This window comes from Salvelinus alpinus, chromosome 20 (assembly GCF_045679555.1).
Source record: "Salvelinus alpinus chromosome 20, SLU_Salpinus.1, whole genome shotgun sequence".
NCBI classification, from domain to species: Eukaryota; Metazoa; Chordata; class Actinopteri; order Salmoniformes; family Salmonidae; genus Salvelinus; species Salvelinus alpinus.
Genome location: NC_092105.1, coordinates 42,101,491 through 42,128,016, shown reverse-complemented (window position 1 = coordinate 42,128,016; position 26,526 = coordinate 42,101,491). Strand labels below are relative to the sequence as shown.

General features: G+C 42.8%; 1 protein-coding gene across 11 annotated transcripts in view; it reads left to right on the top strand.

The window, feature by feature from the left end:
- Nucleotides 1-26,526, top strand: part of LOC139546930 (protein TANC1-like) — a 303,586-nt gene that overhangs the window by 125,553 nt on the left and 151,507 nt on the right. For 10 of the 11 annotated variants that reach the window (XM_071355901.1, XM_071355900.1, XM_071355909.1 and 7 more), the window contains one exon: nucleotides 13,968-14,075. The exons of the other annotated variant lie outside the window; for it this stretch is intronic. In XM_071355901.1, coding sequence (XP_071212002.1) covers nucleotides 13,968-14,075 — 108 coding nt within the window. The remainder of the gene's footprint in view (nucleotides 1-13,967; nucleotides 14,076-26,526) is intronic. 11 annotated transcript variants of the gene reach the window in all.

Genomic DNA, 26,526 nt, shown 5'->3' with positions numbered 1-26,526 from the left:
CCAAGCTAACTTGCTAGCTACTTCCAGACATCTAAGTAAGAGAGAGAACAGCTCACTGAACATTACTCACCCTAGCAGAGCTGGTTAGGCTGTAATGTTATCCAGAGGATTGGTGACTGCAACTGTGCTGTCAGATTGTCTGTTCGTAAATTCAGAGCGTTTTCACGTTCAGAGCGCACACTGGACGCTCTGGCCGAGGAGTAAGGTTGATCTGAACATTCTGACCTCACAACGGCAGTCAAGCACCCAAGCTAACTGGCTAACATTGGCTAGCTTGCTAGCTAAATTGCTAGCTACTTCCAGACACATAATGAGAGAACACCCCACTCTGACCATTTTCCTCGCCCTAGCAGAGCTGGTTAGGCTGTTTTCATGTTATCCAGAGCGTTGATGACTGTAACTGTGCTGCTGGCAACAATTTATTACGTTTTAAACACTGATTTCAAAACTCGGTCCTCCAGAAAGTGGAGAGCATACACGTAACGTTACCTGGCGAGCCAGCCAGCTACCGTTAGCTAGCTAACAGTACACTTTAACTTGACAGTAGGTTTATGCAGTTTTACTACGCAATACATTAAAAAAGACGAATTAGACAGGATTACCTAGACATACTGACCATACTGACCAGCTCAAATAGACAGAAGTGTGCTATATGGCAGACCAATCCAAGCCCACTCATTATCTTAGCCTATCATGGCTGATCAATAGAAACAGAATACAGAGTTCAATGTCAAGTCTCATAGCCAAGGGTATGAATACTTATGTAAATAAGGTATTTCATTTTAATTTTTTTTATACATTTATACATTTTTATACATTTCTAAAAAACTGTTTTCACTTTGTCATCATGGGGTATTGTGTGTAGATTGCTGAGGATTTTTATTTATTTAATCCATTTTAGAATAAGGCTGTAAAGTAACAAAATGTGGAAAAAGTCAAGGGGTCTGAATACTTTCCGAATGCACTGTAGTAATGACTATATGCCTTGTCAGAGCCAGGGTGAAATTCCCCTTTAAGCTACATGTCAGAGCCAGGCTAGCCTCCCCACAAATACCACATCAAACTAATTCTGTGGAGATAAAGAGAGATGGACAGACAGAGAGCGAACAAGCACAGGGACACGGTTGGTTGCTATTCCCCTGGCACAACACAATGTATTTTTTCCTTTCAAAAGGTACATGCACACGATATTGATTTAATGCATCAGGGTTGCATATGGACCACTAACCTATCTTATTATGTCAAGGAAAGCAATTGGAATGGGTTATCTAAATAGGAAATAAATAGGTTGGGAGGGTTATACAATAGCACTGCTTGAGGGACTATTGATTTGAAGAGAACAAAGGGATTTTATGACTAGTAAATATTGGCAGTGTTACATGAAGGAGGTGGGGAGTCACTCAACAGGATATTGGTACAGTAGGCAACACAGAGAAAATTGGATTTGTGTCAACAAATAATTTATAGAGCGCTGTTGACAGGTGGTGATTGATTAAGTACTACAGTAATGGTTTAGCATGGCTATGTGTTTTCCAGTACATTTCATAGTTAAACCAAATACCTTAATAAAATGTAATATATACCGTTAATTTAGTGCTTAAGTTAGGTTAATGCTAAAATTGGTATACCCGTCTGTATCTGTCACAAGGCTTTCATAATGTGACTGATATTGATAATTACCTTTTCATCAGAGGGCGACATTCATTTCCATGCTCAAGCCTCTGCTAAATGTTTTCTCAATATTCATTTTCCTCTGTTATGCCAAATAGATTTTAGGCTCTCGTCCAAGAAGGAACATTTGAAATTATAAATAGTTATTTTTGGTAAGATTTGTTATTACTTTAACTGTCCATTGGGTCTTACAATTCATTTTTTGGTCTCTGTCCAGGGGATGAATTTGCACGTCTCCTGAAGTCACCTCTACAGTTTTAGCCCAGCAGTTACATGGCTGCCTCAGGGGATATTGATGTGTTTCTGTGGGCTGTGGTAGAAAGGCTGTGGATACGTCCCAAATGTCACCCTGTTCTCTTTATAGTGCACTACTTTTGACCAGGACTCATAGGGATGAAATGTTTATACATTTACTGAAAAACAATACTATGGTGCCTGGTGAAGGATTTCATTTATCTCATTATCTAGAACAGAGAGGGTTAGAATAAACATGACTATTAAACTTACAAAGCATTTTACACATTTGCAATACCCCCATATGGGTTAGTATCCTAAATTCATTGCATTGTCCTGAATGATAATGGTTATGAATGAAATAGTATGTAAACACAGGAAAAAAAGAAACGTCCCATTTTCAGGACCGTGTCTTTAAAAGATAATTTGTAAAAATCCAAATAACTTCACAGATCTTCATTGTAAAGGGTTTAAACACTGTTTCCCATGTTTGTTCAATGAACCATAAACAATTAATGAACATGCACCTGTGGAACGGTCGTTAAGACACTAACAGCTTACAGACGGTAGGCAATTAAGGTCACAGTTATGCAAACTTAGGACACTAAAGAGGCCTTTCTACTGACTCTGAAAAACACCAAAAGAAAGATGCCCAGGGTCCCTGCTCATCTGCGTGAACGTGCCTTAGGCCTGCTGCAAGGAGGCATGAGGACTGCGGATGTGGCCAGGGCAATAAATTGCAATGTCCGTACTGTGAGATGCCTAAGACAGCGCTACAGGGAGACAGGACGGACAGCTGATCGTCCTCGCAGTGGCAGACCACGTGTAACAACACCTGCACAGGATCGGTACATCCGAACATCACACCTGCGGGACAGGTACAGGATGGCAACAACAACTGCCCGAGTTACACCAGGAACGCACAATCCCTCCATCAGTGCTCAGACTTTCCACAATAGGCTTAGAGAGGCTGGACTGAGGGCTTGTAGGCCTGTTGTAAGGCAGACATCACCAGCAACAACGTCGCCTATGGGCACAAACCCACCGTCGCTGGACCAAACAGGACTGGCAAAAAGTGCTCTTCACTGACGAGTCGCGGTTTTGTCTCACCAGGGGTGATGGTCGGATTCGCGTTTATTGTCGAAGGAATGACCGTTACACCGAGGCCTGTACTCTGGAGCGGGATCGATTTGGAGGTGGAGGGTCCGTCATGGTCTGGGGTGGTGTGTCACAGCATCATCGGACTGAGCTTGTTGTCATTGCAGGCAATCTCAACGCTGTGCGTTACAGGGAAGACATCCTCCTCCCTCATGTGGTACCCTTCCTGCAGGCACATCCTGACATGACCCTCCAGCATGACAATGCCACCAGCCATACTGCTCATTCTGTGCGTGATTTCCTGCAAGACAGGAATGTCAGTGTTCTGCCATGGCCAGCGAAGAGCCCGGATCTCAATCCCATTGAGCATGTCTGGGACCTGTAGGATCGGAGGGTGAGGGCTAGGGCCATTCCCCCCCAGAAATGTCCGGGAACTTGCAGGTGCCTTGGTGGAAGAGTGGGGTAACATCTCACAGCAAGAACTGGCAAATCTGGTGCAGTCCATTAGGAGGAGATGCACTGCAGTACTTAATGCAGCTGGTGGCCACACCAGATACTGACTGTTTATTTGATGTTGACCCCCCCCCCCCCCCCCCCCCTTTGTTCAGGGACACATTATTAAATATCTGTTCGTCACATGTCTTTGGAACTTTTTCAGTTTATGCCTCAGTTGTTGAATCTTGTTATGTTCATACAAATATATACACATGTTAAGTTTGCTGAAAATAAATGCAGTTGACAGTGAGAGGACGTTTCTATTTTTTCGGAGTTTATGTCTGCTCATGCCATTATCATTATCATGAATCATGTGAATCATCATTATCATCATCATAATGAATCATCATTATGTTGAAGGAATCATCTTCTATGATACCTGATGGGTTTATTAGAATAGAAGGGCAAGAGAAGGCTATGGGATCTGTGTCTCGCTCTCCCCATTTGTTTTGTATGAGAGAGGAACTGACCAATGATCAATGTCTCACACTTGTAACTGAGTCTGTTGTTGCGAAACATAATTTACAACGGTCTTTTATCTCAGTCTGAATACATTGTTTCACTGCTGAGTTGTAGAATGACGGCCCTAAAACAGAAAGAAGGGTATTGTCAGATATTGTCAGAGGCCTCCTTTTGTTGTTGCCACACAGAGCCATGTTGTGTCTCATGAAGAGTTGAAATGGAATAGTCCGTAGTCAAGAATGTGGAAAACTCATTAGACACATTTTGAAAGCATAGATACTCACCCCATCCCTCATTGGGGATTGACATCAACTGGACAATATTTCATATTTTAATGCTTTTCCTTGCTACGTTTATGTAGCGTTATAGCTTGTTTGTATGCCATTTGGAGGCTTGCACTTGTCTGAAGCTCTTGCAAGTACGTGTGTGTGTGGCGCGCACACGAGTGTGTCACAGCTCAGTGGTCATGGCCCTCTGAGCTTCACCACAGAGAGGGCCAGTATGCAGAGTGCTCGTTACATCATGCTTGGCTGCCTCTCTCTCCCGTTGAGACCAGACCACTCTGCTTGGCTCTTCTGCATGCCCCTACATAGCGATCTACCCCGCCCCCCCCCCTGGCCTGTCCTCTCTTTCCTTTGGGTAAAGTTTGAATACTTTACATTTCCTTGAGGTAAGCACATATCTCTATAAGTTGTTTGTATAGGTGAAAGCAAGGTGACCACCGTATTACTTTCACCAATCCAACCCATTCAGGTCTATGGTTATTTCATGGAATGTAGAAAGGAAGGATGCATTTCTGAAGTATTCGAACAGGGCACTGGTCTCCCAGCTGTATGTCTAATATCTCTTCTCCACATTGGATTCCAGACAACTAGGAAGTCACACCCTACTAAACAGTAGCCTGTTATTTGATAGTGTGTTGTTTATCCAGAAACAACACAGGTGGAATCATGTATTGCATTGTGTTGTGTATATGGCAGGAATGCTGCTTGTCCAGCCACACATTTTTGTCCCTTTCAAACCCACTGAACCATCAGAGCTCTGCTGAATTAAGAGGAACTGCCTTGTTCCTGGGTGCGTCCCAAATGGCACCCTATTGGCACCCTATGCCCTACATAGTACACTGCACTATATAAGGAAAAGGATACCCTTTGGGACATATCCCTGGTTTGTTTTCCATAGCACTGTTATTATGACATTTTCCTTCCCTCGCTCCCTCCCTCTCTCCCTGTGTTCAGTTCTATTTTGTTCTGCTTTCTTCCCCTCCTGTGATGAGCTTACAATTGCCGTTGGAGGACATCACACTGAGATAATACTTATTTGTCCTCTCTGCGAGGGGTCTGCGGAGAGCGCTGAGCTTGGGTCATGCATTTTTATTTGTTAGGATTGGCTCAGAGTCAATATAAATATGCGTCCAAATGTGGCACCCTATTCCCTATAGTGCAGTACTTTTGAATAGGGATGTGACCATCATTTTTTTTCTTAACGTTTAAACTGCATTTCTTTCTCTTGTTGGTCACAACAAAAATAAGTTATTTTCCCTACATTCTCTTTTCCCTCCATTACGTGTCTCTATCTCAATTTCGATCCAACCACTCCCTCTACACACATGCGTGCTGCCTAATGGGTGCTTGGGTACCAAGCACCCATTAGGCCTATAGAAATGACTGCCTATAAAAACATATCTAACTGATGGAATACACATACCAAACTGTAGAAAAGCTACATTCCTAGCCAAATCAATACAGCTTTAGCACAAATTCTAAATGGACTGGTTGATTAAAGTAGGGAAATATGTGTTCCAGGCACTAGTTTTGGAATAATAGATGCGTCCCATCTATTTTAGCCTTTTTTGTGAAGTGTGCAGCTATAGTGTGCCATTTAGAATAGGTTACAACCCCCCCTAAACCTAGGCAGGTTCCAGGCTGAAATATGCAACAAAATCATTGTTTTGAGGAAGGCAAATAGCATATTCATTAGTCTCTGGGCCTACTTTGTTTCATGTTTAACAAAATCCTGCTCACCAAGTTTAAGCTTACAAATCAAACACAGGGCAAAAGAAAACACACTCCAAATGCTGGTATCTATTGGTTAAAAGGAAATAATTGTTGCTTTCTAATGCTGTTAACTGTATGTCTCAACTCCCATTATAAAGGGAATAACACCCTATTGAAACAGGAGTAAATGGTGAACAGTGATATTGAGAAAGACGCACCTGTTTCAGTAGCACAAATGTCGCTTGCAGCCTTTCATTTAGCAAATTAGCTCTCAACTCAAGTAGGCCATTGGCAATGGCTGCATGTCAACTGCAGTAATTTCTGTAATCAGCGCTTTCTTTTCCCAACTGTTAACGGCGATGTCGTCCGGAGCGTTGTTGTGTTAGGTAGGCCTATTTGTTGCATTTTTTTTCCATTTATCAAGCTGATCGGGACCTGTTAGTGTTTTTTTTGTGATAGCTGCACTGTGATTTACATTTTGTGCTGAAAAAACACTTTTGGTTAGGGATTTTTTCTTCAAATCAAATTAAACTTTATTTGTCACATGCGCCGAATATAACAAGTGTAGACCTTACCGTGAAATGCTTACTTACAAGCCCTTAACCAACAGTGCAGTTCAAGAAGAGTTAAGAAAATATTTACCAATTAACTAAAGTAAAAAATAAAATAAAAAAATTATAAAAAGTAACACAATAACATAACAATAACGAGGCTATATACAGGGGGTACCAGTACCGAGTCAGTGTGCGGGGGTACAGGTTAGTTGAGGTAGTTTGTGAATTTGTACTTGTAGGTAAAGTGAAGTGACTATGCATAGATAATAAACAGCAATTAGCAGCAGTGTAGAAAACAAATGGGGGGGGGGTCAATGTAATAGTCCAGTGGCCATTTGATTAATTGTTCAGCAGTCTTATGGCTTGGGGGGGAAGCTGTTAAGGAGCCTTTTGGTCCTAGACTTGACGCTCCGGTACCGCTTGCCGTGCGGGCAGGAGGGTTTTCCTTAACGTTAATTATTCAGTTTCGTTTACGCATTTTAACGTTTAAACATTCACACCCCTAATTTTGACCAAAGCCCATTAAAATGTGTGCACTATATAGGGAAATGTGTGCCGTTTTGGATGTACACAGAGTCTTAAGAGAGGCAGAGAGATCTGGCATAGTGTCTGTTTTGCTCCTCCTTGATCTGTCCTTCATAACGTCTCAGCGCACTCACTCACTCTCCAGCCTTTTTCATGCTTATTAAACAATGCAATTTCTCATTGGGCAGGTCTTAAGTGTAGAATAGCAGCACGCTCTAATGGCTCTTTCAGGGGGTAGGCACCCGTTGATAAAGGCTTTGGGGTAAACATGAAAGAGACATATCTAAAAGATGAGATTTGGGAAGAGGAAAACCCTCCTGCCCTCTCTATGCTCTGACCTGAGAGTACTAGTACTAAACCTAACTATCTAAATGATCTAGCCTCTTAACTTGAATTTACCCTAGTGCAGACATATAGTCACTTTTCGGTTACTGCTTGAGTGCATTAGGGTCGTTCTACGAAAAGAGTGCTTATAGTGTCCCTTTGATATTTTAAGTAGCAATTGTGCACTAATATTTCATTTTAAAAGCCTGTTATATTAAATGAAGTGCCCTTTAATATAAACCACATGGATAATTTTTTGTATTTTTTTATATGATTAAAGACTTGCTAAAGTGCGAAAATTCAGCATTTTGTCATGTCCCTCTCCCTATGTGAATTCTAGGAAGATTTTAACCCACTTAACCACATAATTTCCCCAAGTTTTCACCATCATTGTAAAGCCCTAGTTACTTTGTTACTTTGACAAGGTCATTTCTGAAGATGATCTATTTCATGTGATTTACGTCTGTCCCTCATTTTAAGGTCAACCCTGCTCTGTGAACTGAACTCTCGTTTTAATATGGTGAAACTATTCCTTTTAAACATTTTTTTAAATAAAAACCTTTGAACATTTAATAGTCAAATCATAATTTAAAGCAGGTGAACTGGTTCTACTCTTTTTGGCAATTTTTTTGTATTTTTGGTCAAGCATAATGCATCAGCCCTGTTACCCATAGATAGATAGGCTAGAAATGTTTTAAAAATACCATTTTTTTTGTGAAGCTTGCATTCAATTGCCACTCCCAGGTGCACACAACAAGCTTCCATTCCCCCTGTAACAAGGGGAGTCATGGTTGATTTAAGATGGAATTGTCAACCCTGTTACGGTCAACCCTGTTACTTTAATAGGATCTTACTATAGTATTTTGTTTATTTCACTTCATAATATGGGAAACGTGTTTTTTATAAAGAACATGTGCTCTTTATGTCAGAATGTTAAAATTAGGTGAAATCAACGTTTTTGTGGACCAATTTACACTTCTCAAAAGGTACCGGATTTGTGGAACAATCCAATAACTCCTTTGACGATATTGTAAACTTACAAGAATGTGTTTTTTTTATTATTCAAATCACCATGGCCCACTGTCTGCTTGAATAAAGTGAATTTATTTAGTGGGTTTGTGATTATTCTGAGATGTTGACCCACGACTCAGTAAGTCTACTATTTAAAACAGCCGTGCCTCTGTCTCGTCTCTTCCCTCTAGCTAATTGGCTCTGTGTGACTCCTGGCTAATAGGTTGAGCCTGACCGTCCACAGATGAATGGACTCTTATGCAGACTGTTACTTCCTCATTCAAAAAGCTGACTTGGCCAGGTCCGTCCTGCTGGAGGCCAGCCACAGACTGATTAGATGCATTCAGATTTCAGCTCACATGTGGTTCAGTTGAAAGAGATCCAGACAAGATGATGCTTTTCAGAAACATCTGTCTTCCTGGCATTGTATAACATTAGTTCCAGGCAGCTCCCATGCTCACTCACTGGATTGGTCATGTGCCTGTTTGGGTGCTCATTGCTCATTTTTATGTGCAGTTTTTCACTCCAAAGATTAGGATTTTCCACTATGATAAATATAATACCCCTAATTTACTTCTATAGTTTTATCAATTCTATTGACGTTTGCCAAACATTTTCCTGATGATAACCACATGCCACAGCAGTGGGCCGTGTAGTAGTGGTGCGTGGGTCAGCTGTTTGTTCACCCACAATTGTTAATAACCCATCCGCAACCACCCGAATATACTGTATGTGATAAAGTGAAAAGCTGACGCCCGCACCCGATCCTAACCTGCTAATATAGAAAATGCGCTGTAGGCTACAGTCAGAGACGGCGGAATGATTTTTTGACAGGGGGTGCAGGATTCTTTTTGCCTGAATTAGATATGTTTGTGCTTATAATTTCCAATATTTTGGTAGTCAATACACACCTTCTCTTCTGTCATTAGGCCTATATGTTGCCCCTAGAAGATTAACCCTTGCTCACCAGAATAATGTCATAAATCGATACAATGAATAGTTCAATCTAGTTGACATCGGTAAAGTTCTCTGTCATCTCAGTTTCTTTCACGGAGCAAAGACGTTTAGGCACCAGGGAGAAAATGCAATAACAAAAAAAAAACCTGGAAAGGTTTTCTGTGCAAAATTTCCAAATTACATCAGTTTGACCGGTTGTAAGGAAGTACGCTACTATCAGTGTTTATGATGCTATTAAAGAGCTCTGTACAGATAGTGTCTAACTGCGCATTCAAGTTCTCTTAAGATGCATAAAGAAATAAATCATATTTCTCTACTCCTGTTCCCGAGTAAAAATGTAGCCTACATTTGGTGTATCACTTTACTGCAAGAAATGCTTAATTCTACAGGAGTTAATTAACATTAAGGCTATATGAGAGGTTATAGACCTACAGTCAGTGTCCAGATTTCAGTTTCCATTTAACCCATCTGAACAGTAGGCTACAGTTCCCTTGATGTGCCAAAGGCCTATTTGAAGTCCCCGTTGTGACTGTCGAACATTAGCCTACTTTTCTGACCCACCCGTCTCTTTATTTTCAACTCTCTATTTCACAGCTTTTCTCTTATTGAATAAACACTGATTGTCATTTTTGCCTCCATGGATCAACATTAACTTTTTCGGCCTGTTTCCAAAACCATTTGGCGATTGGTGTGTAGACTATTTGGCGCGTAAAGCTTAATTAGGCTTACACACTAATGTCAGATAACCTAAAATAATAAAATAAAAACCTCAATGTAGCCTATAGATATAAATTTAACAACAATGATATACTTATGAATTTTTAAAAGGTATTGTTTTCTCTTTCTCCAACCAGCCCGCAACCCACCCGCCCTTCATCCACACAATACTTAATGACTCTAAACCTGCCCATCCCGCGGACACACTACATTACCAAAAGTATGTGGACACCTGCTCGTCGAACATCTCATTCCAAAATCCTGGGCATTAATATTGACTTTGTCCTCCCTTTGCTGATATAACAGCCTCCACTCTCCTGGGAAGGCTTTCCACTAGATGTTGGAACATTGCTGTGGGGACTTGCTTCCATTCAGCCACAGTAGCATTAGTAAGGTCGGGGCACTGATGTTGGGCGATTAGGCAGTCGGCATTCCAATTCATCCCAAAGGTGTTCGATGGGGTTGATGTCAGGGCTCTGCAGAACAGTCAAGTTCTTATACACCGATCTCGACAAACAATTTCTGTATGGACCTCGCTTTGTGCATGGGGGCATTGTCATGCTGAAACAGGAAAGGGCCTTCCCCGAAAGGGCCTTGCCTCAAAATTGGAAGTACAGAATCGTCTAGAATATCATTATATGCTGTAGCGTTAAGATTACCTTCACTGGAACTAAGGGGCCTAGCACAAACCATGAAAAACAGCCCCAGACTATTATTTCTCCTCCGCCAAACTTTACAGTTGGCACTATGCATTGGGATAGGTAGCGTTCTCCTGGCATCCGCCAAACCCAGATTTGTCCGTCGGACTACCAGATGGTGAAGCGTGATTCATCACTCTAGAAAATGCATTTCCACTGCTCCAGAGTCCAATGGCGCGAGCTTTACACCGCTTTACACCACTTTACACCACTTTACACCACCACAGCCGAAGCTTGACATTGCACATGGTGATCTTAGGCTTGTGTGTGGCTGCTCGGCCATGGAAACCCATTTCATGAAGCTCCAGACGAACCGTTCTTGTGCTAATGTTGCTTCCATAGGCAGTTTGGAACTCGGTAGTGAGTGTTGCATCCGAGGACAGACAATTTTATTTATTTATTTGTTTAAAATTTTGGGTACTTTTTAACCCCTTTTTCTCCCAATATCCAATTGCTAGTTACAGTCTTGTCCCATCGCTGCAACTCCCGTACGGACTTGGGATAGGCAACGGTTGAGAGCCGTGCGTCCTCCGAAACACGACTCCGCCAAGCCGCACTGCTTCTTGACACAGTGCTCGCTTAACCCGGAAGCCAGCCCCACCAATGTGTCGGAGGAAACACCGTACAGCTGGCGACCGAAGTCAGCGTGCACAAGGAGTTGCTAGTGCGCGATGGGACAAGGACATCCCGGCCGGCCAAACCCTCCCCTAACCCGGACGATGCTGGGCCAATTGTGTGCCGCATCATGGGTCTCCCAGTCGCGGCCGTCTGTGACACAGCCTGGGATCTAACCCGGGTCTGTAGTGACGCCTCTAGCACTGCGATGCAGTGCCGTAGACCGCTGCGCCACTCGGGAGGCCAGGACACGACTTTTACGCGCTTCAGCACTCGGCGGTCCCGTTCTGTGAGCATGTGTGGCCCACCACTTCGCGGATGAGCCGTTGTTGCTCCTAGGCATTTCAACTTCGCAATAACATCACTTACAGTTGACCAGAGCAGAAATTTGATGAATTGACTTGTTGGAAAGGTGGCATCCTACGACGGTGCAATGTTGAAAGTCACTAAGCTCTTCAGTAAGGCCATTCTACCGCCAATGTTTGTCTTTGGAGATTGCATGGCTGTGTGCTTGATTTGATACACCTGTCAGCAACGGGTGTCTACATACTTTTGTATATATAGTGTATAACCGCGGGGACTGTGGGTTGTAAGTCAACCCCGCGCATCACTACCTTGTAGCCCTGGCTACGCTCTATGCATTTCAAGTCCTAAATCCATAGGTGGCAGTATGAATCAAGCTAAAGCTGCGTGTTGGTGACTGGTGGTTGGTTCCTGTGCCATTAACATGGCTGGCTGCTGGATGGAACCGTATCTGAGGACAAGATCACACCTGGGGGATGCGGGATGGTTTCACAGCAGTATAGCACAGCGCTGGCCAACCCAATGTTCCACCTGAGACAGAGGGAGGGAGAGCTAGCACGCACACACATGCACAACACAACACACACGCACAGAGGGGGTGGGGTTGGGGGGTGGATGATGTGGTAATGACAAAAGACAATCTCTCTCTCCCCATCTAATCTTTTTGTTATGGCTGGGGTTACACATGCAGTCATCTGATTAGAGAACACTAGAGGAGAACTAGATTGGGTTACAGTAGGTCAATGTGAGAGAAAACGGAGAGGGAAGGAAGGCATACTGTTCTTATGGATTTGAAGTGTCCATTTACTTCCTGGTATTTGATGTTTTTCCCCACTGCTTTTTGGTCAGATTGATTGCTCCCACATATGTTTTTATTTATTTACCAACCAGGATTGCTGTCTTCATGTTTTAGTGATACTTAGGTATTGTTGATGCATTAAATTATGCATTACATTTTGGGTATGTAGGCCTATACTATATTAGCTGTGATGAATGTATGGATGCCCTTAGGCATACATTCTGTACTTACAATGTGTAAACATCTCTCATGGCTCATCATGCTGTCTTTTCATGGCTGTGAGAGGCACTCTGAGTGTGAAAGGATAGTTGTTCAGAGATGTCCTTTGATAGCTCTGTTGTTTCAGGGAGAATAGAATAGCAGGCAAACACTTTTTGAGTGGCTTGGCCCTGCACTGTGCCCCCGGAGCAGAGGTGTGAGTGGGGACACACGCATGCACGCGCACACACACTAAAGTTGCTAGAGATTGATGCCTCCGGCGGTGCCAGTGTGTCAGCGTTTGGGATCATAACACCAGCCAGGGAATAGTACTGCATCCTAAATGTCACCCTATTCCCTGTACGGTGTACTGACCAGGGCCCTGTGGGCTCAAAAGTAGTGCACTATTTAGGGAATAGGGTTCCATTCGGGATGCACCCAGTGTTCTGCACTGGGATTTGCTGCTTCTATTCCTGTCAGTCAGCGAGGAAATGCACACAAATCTCAGTCATCCTCACCAAGGGGACAGAACAGAAACCCTCATGAAGATCCTTTGCTCCTGTCCTAGAAACAACACCTGCTGGGACGCAGCCTGGACCTAATGTTTTAAACCACGCCAACGCAGCACCCTTAACTTACCTCAGAGGCACACACCCCCACATACAAGCGCATAGCAGTACCCTACTGGTATGTGCTCTGTCTGTCTGTCTGTCTGTCTGTCTGTCTGTCTGTCTGTCTGTCTGTCTGTCTGTCTGTCTGTCTGTCTGTCTGTCTGTATCTCTCTAACTCACTCACACACACACACACACACACACACTCACTCACTCTCACGCACAGTCAGACTGAGATATACACACATATGCATTCCCCTGAACTGGCCGGTGTGTGTGTGTTACTGCTGGGTGTCTCTGCAGGCGGATCTTTCTCTCTCAGGGCTGTCAGACAGAGCAGAGCTGCTATCAGCACAGGGAGCTATTCTCTCTCTCTCTTTCGCTGTTTCTCCTGAGCCCGGACACTCATCATCTCTCAAACCCCATCTGGAAAAAGTTCATCCAGCAATTCATCTCTCTCTCTCTCTCTCTCTCTCTCTCTCTCTCTCTCTCTCTCTCTCTCTCTCTCTCTCTCTCTCTCTCTCTCTCTCTCTCTCTCTCTCTCTCTCTCTCTCTCTCTCTCTCTCTCTCTCTCTCTCTCTCTCTCTCTCTCTCTCTCTCTCTCTCTCTCTCTCTCTCTCTCTCTCTCTCTCTCTCTCTCTCTCTCTCTCTCTCTCTCTCTCTCTCTCTCTCTCGCGGTCGCTGCGCTCTGACTGCAGGTCCAATCAGGAAGCCCAAGTATGTGGAGAGCCCTCGTGTTCCTGGAGACGCCATTATCTCAGAGCTGAGGAAGGTGGCTGATAGCAAGACAGAGTCCTCTCACTATGGTGAGTGTACTGTGTTTGTGTTTCTATGGGGTTTGTTGGGGTTTGGCTGTGATAGTTTTACAGTTTTATTTGTCGTATGTACAGGATACACATGGTACACACCATTCAGCAAAACTTGCAGGTTCCATCTCGACAAAAAAACACCAAAAACAAGCAATATAAAAACAACATCATTAATCATCACGAGTAGATCGACGGTCAAGAGACAGAAGGTTGAGAATGTTCATGGCTTGAGTGAGGTCACCGTAGGGAGGAGGTGGTCAAGGGGAGAGCCGGGAGGAGACAGGCAGCACGTTGTCATCACCGTGTCTCGCCATCCACGCCGTCAGTGGCTTCGCAGTAGGACTCAGTCAGATGACGTCAGAGTTCTGTACTAGCCACTGGGCTAGTAGCTAGCTAGCTACTCTTCACCACTACCAAAATGTAGCACCTACTTGGGTGATATTACTGCAGTCACGAGGCGCCAGAAAGCACACCACACTTTAATTGTAATTCAGGAGTGTCCTTATAACTGGTTATTTGTCATCTCTGTACAACTCTGTATTCAGACAGTTGGCATACCGGTAATCGAATCAAAACGTTGCATGGTAGCATAAAAAGGGAGAACCATGCACAGTAGTGATCATTTTGATTAACCTATTACAGATTTTTGGAAAATGTATTTGCATACTAAATTAACAAAATAGTAAAAACATGATTTATTATCAGATTTTCAAAACCTTTAAATTTAATTTAGAATAGAACAATAGGAAATGACTATGGGAAAATAATATTACTTAGTTTTTATTACTTTAATATTTTCCATTCCTTAAAGTCACCATCTCATCTCTGCTCAGGCAGTAGCAGCCAGCCAGACAGACCATCTAACGTTATCTCTGTGCTCCTCATACTGTACTTTTTTTTGTCATTCTATTTAGTTAGATTAGCGTGCTAAAGTATGCTGCAGAGCTGTCTGAAAATCATTTGACTAGTTCTTCAAAGTAGATAAGGCATACCTTCACGAACTGTCTCTATCTCTCTCGCCGTTGTGTTGTGTACATTCCTCTCTCATTCGGGTCTATGTGGTCTGTGTGTATCTAACCTAACATAGCCGGCATAAAAGTATATCCGTCTCTGTCCTAGCCGGTAAAAACAGGCGCAATGGATTATGATCATTGTAGTTAACTACCACGTTGTTGTGCTGAACTAGGTTGAATATTTGCTTGATGAAAACTACAACTCCCTTCAGCTCAGCGTCCCACATAGTTCTTGACTTGATTTCTCTCGTGAATGATTTGAGTTCTCTCTAGTGTATAGAGAAATGGTGCGTTTGGCTCACACAAAGAAATAAGTAAAATTAATTCAAGTAATTGAACAGATGTAGGTCAATTAGTTGTTTAATAACCAAAACAAAAAAACGAAATGTTGCTTAATCGCTCAGCACTAATGTTGATTGCATGAATCTTAAACGTACTGATTGATTGAATTACTTCTAATTCATTTGTTATTAGATGTTTCAATTATCACTTTATTATCACTTTACCTATCTTTAAAATAACAGGCGTTTTGGTGTCAAGTGTCAATCATAGAGATTGCCATTGAGGGCTTCCACCATTTAAAAGTAGTTAACTGGGTAGGGATTCCTATGGGCTGGGATTGATCAGCCAATGATCAGAGAGCATTGTCTTCTTCAAATTGGGCTGCCTATGGTTTTTAAACCAAAGGGAATATCCAGGAGCCAAGACCAAGATTTATACGAGGACATAGGTCCCAAGATCCAGTGAGTTGAGACCATGACAAGTTAAAGACCGAATTTAAGATCAAGAGTGCATGGGCCCTTTCTTCAATTTTAAGAAGTAGTAGAGTACAAGTAGAGTACAATTGATTACAGTAAAGCACAGCTACTGTATAAACATAATTCCACTTTGACCTTATTGGGTATTGTGTGTAGGCCAGTACATACATTTGCATCTTTGCTCAAATGCATGTAATGCCTGACAATATTCCAGAAATGTGTGGCTATGACATCTAGTCTATGGGTTGGCCAAAGTGGTTCCTAATTCGCTTCCATAAATTACTCTTTACGTATTGATCAATGGAAAACATTTCTTTGGCCACCAAGCAAAAACTTTGGCAGTGATATAATTTCAATTGTGATGGTGAGTAAAAAAAACTAAACTTTGGATTTCACCTATTTTAACATTCTGTCATAAAGAGTGCATGTGCACCTTGATAACAAACACGTTTTCCCATTTCAAGAGGTAAAAATGTATAAATTCTATAGTAAGTGCCGTTTTTCAGCGTAATTAAATTATGAGATCGGGAATTAGGCTGTTTTTTATTTTTTTATTTTTTTATTCAATTTAAATCAAAACTTTAGAGCCTGGTCAAAAATAGCACTCGAAATAGGGAATGAGGTGCAATTTGGGCTGAGTCTCAGAGTGAGCTGCTCTGTTCTGGAGGCGGGCGGGCTGCTGCTGGACATGAGGCAGCGCTGTGCTGCTGTTGCTGAGCAGCGTTACGAGCTCACTGAGCCACGCTGTCTTACTCTGTAACTTTTAAGGTGCACAGGCTCGTAACACGGTACATTTGTTGAATGTTGGGGGGATCAAGTACGGTCAGTCCCGGGCTCCTTGTCATCAAACAAAGCCCAAAATAACCTGCCCTGAGTTTACACCCCCACCCTCCTCAGAGTACCGTACATTTCCCTCATGTTTTACCCCTCCAGCCCCATTCCCCCTGGCTGGCCTTTCATAGTGGGCTTGCTGACCCCAGAACCCCTCCAGCCCCTCACCCCCAGCACTCTGCACCAACATGTGTTTACAGGAGTGGGCTGGCCCAGCGTTGTCTTAACCCTGCGTGTACTACAGCCTGTGTATACAGAGACACTCAGCGCAGCACTTCCCTCTAGGGTTTCAACTCCGTGCCAAAATGGGCTTTTCACGCAATGGAAATTCTACATGACTGTGGCAGATATGGAGGCCTCCAGACATCTCTGCTCTAGCCTTACTACTCCTTCATGCCATAGGGATTCTAAACCATCTGGCCTGGTGGAAATGAATGTGACCCAAATGTCACCCTGTTCCCTATGTAGTGCACTACTTTTGACCAGAGACATGGGCCCTGGTCAAAAGTAGTGTACTAAGTAGGGAAACAAAGGTGCCATTTGGAACGCATTTGAAGTAAACTGAACAGCAGGGGAAAATGACAAGTCGAGCCGTAGTAGACAACTCAGCGCTTGTAGGGACTGTGGAGGGAGCTTTCTCTGGGCATGTTCTGTGTCAGGGGCTACTAATGCATGCAGTGTGTACCTCCACCAGCCAGCCTCCCATTCTTCTTACGCCTCATCTAGAGCACTTACCATAAAAAGAGGAATTTGGACTGCCGAGAAATAACACCGCCATGAGGAATTAGTCAACATATTTCAGTAATGGCAGACAATCATGTAGAATAAATCATGTACAATTAGGCACTTTATAAGAACTCTGTAACGAGGCCTAATTGGTACGGCTCAGCTGTCGTGAGGCCCAGGTGCACACACACACACACTGCTATAGAGTTTCACCTCTCATTCTGAACTCTACACAGACTCCAGTGAGATCACACTCCTCTTTGAATGTCCTTTAAAGTTGTGTGCCTTGAAATGTACTTGGGGATGTGTGCTTGTTTCAACCATCATTCATCCACTCATGTCAACAATGAGCTTGTGTTAGTTCTGTGGGAGTAATGTCTCACTGACAGACAACTACACTGACTGACATGCATATTTGGTTGGTTCTGAGAGGTTATGCTAATCATGTGACCACCAGGGTTCAATTAAGAGGGTTTGCAACATCGTCAGTGTAACTGTGGAATGCTGTCAGAGAGGATCGGAATGTCGGAATGGGAATGGGTGGAATTTCCATCAGAAGTTTGCAGCATGAGAACTGTGTGACATTTAGACCAGGATCAACACCGCAGCGGCTCAGACAAGTTGTGAAGAGCCTTTTTTCTTCTGAACGATATCTCCTTTCCAAGGAGATTTGCAAAGTTTCACAGCAATGGCAATGGATGGCTAATGAAAGAGAGAAAGAGGGAGAGAATGAGAGAGACTACTGGGTGACTGAAGAGAACGGACAGTAGTGATGGGGGAAAAAATTGATGCAATTACATATCTTTATATATTTTTTGGCGATATATCGTATCGTATCGTTTTGATAGGGAACCAATTTGTTAAAAATCAGCATTTTTATTTCCATGACTGATCAAAACTAGTTTTGTCATGGCTCTCTTGTCCCTTTGAGGCAGACATATGGTGAGCAATATGTTTGGAACATTGAATCGCAATAAAATCACAGTATCGAATCACAATACATATAGAATTGTGATAATCGCAATACATATTGTATCGGTACCTAAGTATTGTGATAATATTGTATTGTGAGGTGCCTGGCAATTCCCAGCCCTAGTGGCTTTGTAGGGTGTTTGAATGGTTTGTCTATGTGCTGGATGTCACAGGAAATGCTGGATGTCTTTTTAAGATAACAATTTCAGTCTTTTATGTTGTATTTAATGGATACCACAACTCAGGCACATGGTTTCTGTCCTCCATTTGGTTTTTTGTTGGGCTTTAAAATGGTCTTTCCTTGGAGGATGTGGTTGGGACTAAGAAAATAAATGTGTGTCTGGACTGGAGTGAAGGCATCTCACTTTGATTTGTCTTTGAAGATGGATACAGTTTCCTGCACACCAGTGGCTTGCGTGTGTATGTCATGCATTCAGTGTGTGTGTGTGTGTGTGTGTGTGTGTGTGTGTGTGTGTGTGTGTGTGTGTGTGTGTGTGTGTGTGTGTGTGTGTGTGTGTGTGTGTGTGTGTGTGTGTGTGTGTGTGTGTGTGTGTGTGTGTGGACATGCAAGTGTCTGTCATGCATGTTGTGTGTGCGTGTATGTGCGCGTGTATGTGTGTGCGCGTGTCTGTCATGCATGTTGTGTGTGCGTGTGTGTGTATGAAACAGAAAGACAGCAGTGGTCACGGACCTCTTGAGGTATTTATCTGTCAATCAGGTCTGAACCATAGCTCTTGGTTCTCTTGCTCTGTTCTCTCTCTCTCTCTGTTCTCTGTTGTCTCTCTGTTCCTCTTTCTCTCTCTGTTCTCTCTTTCTCGTGTTCTATCGCCATCCCCTCTGCCTTTTCTTTCACTCTTACTAAATCAGGGATTTGAAAAAGTGGCTGAAACATTTCACGTCCGTGTTTCTTGCGACATTCATGCACTTTTGGATCTATCGGCAACCTCAAGAAGTTAATTCGTTGTGGATTTGGATGGAACTAATTGATCGTCTACAGTAAACATTTGCTGTATCTAGGGCTGTTGCAGTGAAAATGCAAATGAATTACTTAAAAATCATACAATGTGATTTTCTGGATTTTTATGATAAAAATATGATAAAGATGACAGACCTCTATATGCTTTGTAAGTAGGAAAACCTGCAAAATCGGCAGTGTAGCAAATACTTGTTCTCCCCACTGTATATTGATCTGACTATAAAATCATATAATATAAAATAATGGCACGGGAGTTATAAGCATATCTTGTCTACTAAATGAACGAGCCTACAGCCTATGGCATGGCGCATAGCCAGATAACATACAGTAGGCCAACTCGTATTCTGTTCTTCTGAAATATAATTTCTTCAAATCGTAACCTTAAAAAATAAATATAAATAAATAATTTATTGTGATGGTGTATATTTAGACCTTTTTAAATGTGGATGTTCCAAAGGCGTGCCTAAGGGGCTTGTATGCAGCCAGTATGCGTGGAGGGCTGGAGATGCTAAACGTGTTTATGTTAATTAACTGTCAATTACCGTGAGACTGGCACTTATAAGCAGGCTTTTGCATGACAATAACTGTCTGACAAAATGTTATGACCGCCACTGCCCTAGATGTATCTCATATGTTTAGTTCATATGGTGACATTCTTAACTGTATCTTTAACCAGGGGGCATTTTCCCAAAAGCGAATTAGTCTACTCTATTAGCCCAGACAGACGATGGTCCTGGGTTCACTTTGTCGGCTCGGATGTTCGAACCAGCAACCTTTCGGTTACTGTCCCAACACTCTAACTGCTAGGCTACCTGTCGCCTATGACATCATCACCAGTTACATGCATGTTAAAGACGGTCTTCATTAGCCACAGATTTATCAGAAATGATCAGTCTCTCAAACAGCACGTTAGTATGAGAGAAATTGCCTGGGAAGAGTTAGATTAATCGGTTCTATAGGTCAAGTGGTCCAGGTCCAATTCACCACTGAACATCACTACTGTACATGTGATGAACCACATGTTATTGGCACCACATAGATAGACTACAGTATGTTATTGGCTTCTGTTTAGGCCGAATCGCTCAATCTCTCACTCTTGAATCTCAAAGCCCAAAGCTACAGTACTGTCGGTCTGAATCCTTTCTGTATTTCAATTCACACCGCAATTAAAACCTCTCCTTTAGTAGATGGCACTTTATGAAGAGGTGTTTGAACACTGATTGGGATACAGACGTCAGTTCTGATTCATTGGTCCCTTTTCAAGATTAAAATATCTTTATGACAGCTTAGATGGACCCTAATTATGGTTAACTGTAACCATTGATATTTGAATCTCTTTCCATGGCATTTTACGCCCTTTGTACGGTCCTCCTTCAATTAAAAGGAAAGGCAAAGTCTTTGTGTGCTTGTTTGTGTCTCCCCTGGTAAAGGATGAGTCTTCATTATTCTCTGCTCTGCCTCTACAGCTTAGCCACAGTGTGCGTCCCAAATGGCACCATTTTCCCTATTTAGTGCGCTACTTTAAATAGGCAATACAGTGCCGTTTAGGACACAGTCACAATGTCCTCTTGTAGGTTTAGATGGTGTTTACACATCACCTGACTTGCAGATTGTCAGGTTTGTTTGAAAAATTACATTCCCCTCTACAACCTTTCGTACCACATATAAGCCTCCGTTATTTTGTAGACACGTTGAGGAAAAACTTTGTAAATGTGACTGCATCCAGACGACTGTCAGGTCTGCCATTGGCATGTCTCTAAGCGTCTGTCTGTCTATCCCTTAACGTTAAGTACAGAGTGTCAAGAGTGAAAGGGCTTGAAGAACTCTTTGGTTTGACTTGAAAAGTGTTTAACTGTCTGTCGCCAATAACAGTAATCACAGAGCTAGCAGCGGCAGGGTGGCTAACTGTCAATTGCACCATCATGTCCACTTCCCAGTTTCCCTGGGAAAGCCATGTGGTAACTCCTCTCTGAACATACCACTGGCTCTACCTGTTTCACTCTCTGCTGCACCCTCCCACTCTCCACTGCACACTCCCACTCTCTACTGTACACTCCCACTCTTGACTGCACACTCCCACTCTCCACTGCACACTCCCACTCTCCACTGCACACTCCCACTCTCTACTGCACCCTCCCACTATCCACTTCACACTCCCACTCTCTACTGTACACTCCCATTCTCGACTGAACACTCCCACTCTCGACTGAATACTCCCTCTCTCCATTGCACACTCCCACTCTCCACTGCACACTCCCACTCTCTACTGTACACTCCCACTCTCGACTGCACACTCCCACTCTACTGCACTCCCTACCTGCAGTAGTGCACTCCATCCTGCCCCATATCCATCCACATGACAGCCCTTCCGTGTGGAAAGCAGCCTCTGCTCCAGCAGCGGGCTAGATAGCTGTTGTGCAATGGAATGCGCACTAGGAGCGGCCAGTGCATTCTAATGGGAGATGTCATCTCTCCTCCACCTATGAACTCTCTGTGGAAACTGGAGATGCGTGCAGCATTCATCAAGTGTTCATTAAACAAGCTCCAGTGTTGGGTAACACTCCCCGGCTGCTAATGAGCGCCTGCTGGATCATTTACTTCTCGGCAGGGAGGAGGGGCTCAGACTGCTCCACAAGGCCGGGGCCCATTCAAAGACCTCCCCCTCCTCCACTCATCCTTTCCCTGTACCACTTCACTGCCAAGGCTGCTGCTAAGTTTACCGCCTTGTAAACTGCCTGCCGAGGTAGAGGATAATGATGTTGTTTTGGTTTTACCTCCTTCGCCTCCCTACAATTATTGGAATAGCAGAGTGGTTTCCAAGTGTTATTTTACCATATCTCCAGGCTAGGAGGAGATACAAAGGTCTAATAGAATGGAGTGAGCACAAGGAACTCATTTTCATCCTTGGATACCTCTTGATGAGTACGGATGTTAGTTAGGAAGACTGGTGGCCATTTTGGTTCTACATCCTCTCCGCCTTTGTTCCTAGTTTCCTCTGCTAAGTGGTTTGTTGTTCAGACAGTTTGTTGCAAGCCTCCTCGAGGTCAAACCCATCATATATCGCCGTGTTCTGATTGAACTGAACAATGCCGCTCGGCTGTTCAGTCAATTGCCATTGGAATAATCATCGTTGAGGTTATTAAAAACAGCCACTCATTTATACCATTATCAAAAGGCATCGGGGTATATGACATGATATAGCCTACTGTACAGTAACAATTATGGTGAAATGAAAATTGAGAGAGGAGGATTTAGCCTAGCAGTAAGGGTATCTCTGCATGCCAATATGGTAGTTTATATGGCTAAGTCTGACACTTGGCCAGGGTCCGTATATGTCAAGCTACCCAGAGTATTTTTTAATTTTTATTATCTTTATTTAACTAGGCAAGTCAGTTAAGAACAAATTCTTATTTTCAATGACGGCCTAGGAACAGTGGGTTAACTGCCTGTTCAGGGGCAGAACGACAGATTTATACCTTGTCAGCTCGGGGATTTGAACTTGCAACCTTTCGGTTACTAGTCTAACGCTCTAACCACTAGGCTACCCTGCCGCCCCAGGGTGTGCTGATTTAGGATCAGTTTTTCCTTTCAGATCACAATGAATAAGATCACATGGACAGGGGGGACCTGATCCTAGATCAGCACTCCTACTCTGAGACGTTTGATACATACGGACCCTGGTCTCCTATTCATCGTCTGCAGTTACTCATCAGAGGCCCCAACTGTAGCAGATCAGAGAAGAAAAGACATCACATCATCTTTCATATCTATTCAAATATTTAGCCTATGTTTAGTTAAAATGCTTTATTGTCTTGGCAACAATACAGGCATTCCTGGCATACAGGGCTGGGCGGTATACTGTATTTTACAGTATACCTGTATTGATGCACGGACCGGTTTGGGTTTTTACATTACCTTCTATAAGGTTTTTCAATATTTGATTTGTTAAATGTGATACGGCGTGTGAAATGTCCATTTCTATAGTTTACTTCACTTCTTGAGTCCTCTCTCTCTCTCTCTCTCTCATATATGCCACTTTCCACACAGTCCTAGCCCTTCACTCAAGAAGCACATTTGTGGTTCCTCGATCACGAGACACTTGCGTTCAGTCTCTTCATGGTTAATGCAGCACATGCAACAATGTTGATGCCAACAATGCTGTTTTCATATAAATCCACTAGCGTTCTATAATTACACTATGTGTGTTTGTGTTTCTTGCATCTGCAAACAGCTAGTTTGTATTTCCTTAGCAAGTTGGGCCTAAATTAGTTTAGCCGCTAATGCTAATCGCTAGGTAGCAAATACATTTACTAAGTCAGAGCAAACGTAATTAGTTATTCAGCCTGATAATACTAGTGATAGTGTAGACCTAAATCTGCATGTTTTTTTGTGCAACAGTATCTTCTAAATCAAAGAGGAATACCACTGCAATTTAGCTGGTACACCATTGACATTTTTATCACTCAACTTTCTAGAGTTTCCCCCCTTAGTTAACACTATCAACGTGGGAATTGTGATCAAATCCACGCAATATTAGCCACTTTCAATACAACATACAGAAACCAAATTAACTATGCAAGACGTATTAGAATGCAAAACTAACGATGCAAGAGATTTTGTTGTAGGCAGAACGCGTCTGAGTAGGATTCTATTGCGTTGACATGCACAACTGGTGCGGCATAACCAAGATGCGCTTGTTTTGAGATCAAAGCGAGAGCTGCATGTAGCCATGTGTGTACATACATTTAGTTTATATCCTTTGCTAGTTAGTGAGCTATTTGCCCAGTTATATACAATTTGTAGTCAGTATCGGGGGAGTGATTGCTTCCTACAAGAGCACAAAACAAGTACATTACTAGACATTTTTGAAAAGCAGGTCTGCTAAAGAGCTTTATTTTTTGGTCTTAAAGGAGCAGTGTTGTATTTTCAGACAGGTTTGAAGAAGCTAAGTAGCCAATAGGCATAATTTGTTTGATTCTCTGTAATAATGGTATGGGAATAATAATGCATTTTATTTTGTAAAGTGGTTTCTTGCATCAAACAACACAACAACATGTTCAGTCACCTCCTTGTCTGGAGGTGGATAAACAGGTTCAGGTTAATGTCAAACCCTGCATGTTTTTTTCCAAAAGGCATGGAATAACTCTACCTACATGTACATACTACCTCAACTAACCGGTGCCCTAGCACATTGACTCTGTACCAGCACCCCCCTGTATATATTGTTATTTTTTACTGCTCCTCTTTAATTACTTCTTACTTTTATCTCTTATTCTTATCCGTACTGCATTGTCGGTTAGGGGCTCGTAAGTAAGCATTTCACTGTAAGGTCTACGGCGCATGTAACTAATAACCTTTGATTTGATTTGTAGGCCTACATTGAACACCACATATTGGCTGCTATTGTAGGCTGAATGATAGAACAGCTACTTCCATGCTAAAATGTTATGGTATGCATTGTATCCATTGTTTTTGATGGTAGGTCACTCTGGTAGGCCTATATTATGATCAAATAACCACAGTAACCTACTTGTCCACTGTCTGAAACTGCAACTTAAAGCGGGTACAGCCTCAGTGTTCACAGTAAACGTGCACTGGAAGTTGCACAGAACATTTCACAACATTCAAGTTTGCGCTCAGCAGACCTGAAATATATATATTTTTTTCTACAGCTAGTCTTACTCCATTAGAAATTATTACATTGACAACCCTGTTTGTAAGTTTTTTAATTATATACATCTCAATTGTTTATCTTTTCCAGTGATGAAGACATCGATGTCTCATGGTATGGTGGGGTATGCAAAATGGGTCAAATTTGAGCACCCGTATCTCTTGGATATTTTGGCATTCAGGTCCAAAAAGTAACTTTCTGAGCACTTCCACAATGGGAAAATATGTATGGAAGGTTTTGTTCAAATCAAAAGGGGTGCGGTCAAAAATTGTTTGAATTCAAATGGATTGAATTGCCCTGCCAAGATTGTTCTTCTTAGACCAATTCTGTAAAAAAAACTTGAGGTATATGATCAGACCGGTAATATATCAGTTGTTGTATTAATTGTGAGGCCTCTCACCGTCCCTCCGCTCTCCCGTCCTCCCTCCGCTGAGACTGACCAAAAAGGGGACACCATCTTCCAGCTGATGGCGAAACTCGAGTCGTACCACATTATTTCAGCCCCACGCACAAATTCATGTTTTTTGTATTCCTCGATATTAAAAATACACAAGCCGCTAATAATAACAATGCAAGCCTATACATGTTGCTACTCATTCATTGCAGCTGCAGTGCTGGTTGTAGCGTGAGTGGAAGCGTGAGTGGAAGTTGGGAGAATTGCATTTTACAAGTGTTGAATAAAAAGTGTTGACAGTGCTGGATAAAAACTTAAACTCATAAAAACAGCAGCTCTTTGCTGTATTCATTGACAGTCTTTCTCTAGTCATGTTTTTTTACAGGGGTGTGTGCTCAGCCCCCTCATGTATCCTGTTCACCCATGACTGCGTTGCTACGCACGTCTCCAACTCAATCATCAATCAGTCAATCAAATGTATTTATAAAGCCCTTGTCACAGCAGATGTCACAAAGTGCTTATAGAGAAACCCCAAACAGCAAGCTATGCCGATGTAGAAGCACGGTGGCTAGGAAAAACTCACTAGAAAGGCAGGAACTTAGGAAGAAACCTAGAGGAACCAGGCTCTGAGGGGTGGCCAGTCCTCTTATGGCTGGTTTAGATTATAAGAGTACATGGCCATTAAGGCCAGATTGTTCTTGAATATGTTCAAATGCTCATAGATGACCAGCCGGGTCAAATAATAATCACAGTGGTTATAATAATCACAGTGGTTGTAGGGTGCAACAGGTCAGCACCTCAGGAATAAATGTCAGTTTAGCCGAGCATTCAAAGGTCGAGACAGCAGGTGAGAGAGAGAGAGAGAGAGAGCAGAGAGCAAGAGAGTCGAAAACATTAAGAACAGGTCAGGTTTCCATAGCCGCAGGCAGAACAGTTGAAACTGAAGCAGCAGCACGACCAGGTGGACTGGGGACAGCCAGGAGTCATCAGGCCAGGTAGTCCTGAGGCATGGTCCTAGGGCTCAGGTCCTCCGGGAGGGGAGGGGAGGGAAAGGAGAGAGAGAGAGAATTTGAGGGAGCATACTTAAATTCACACAGGACCCCAGAT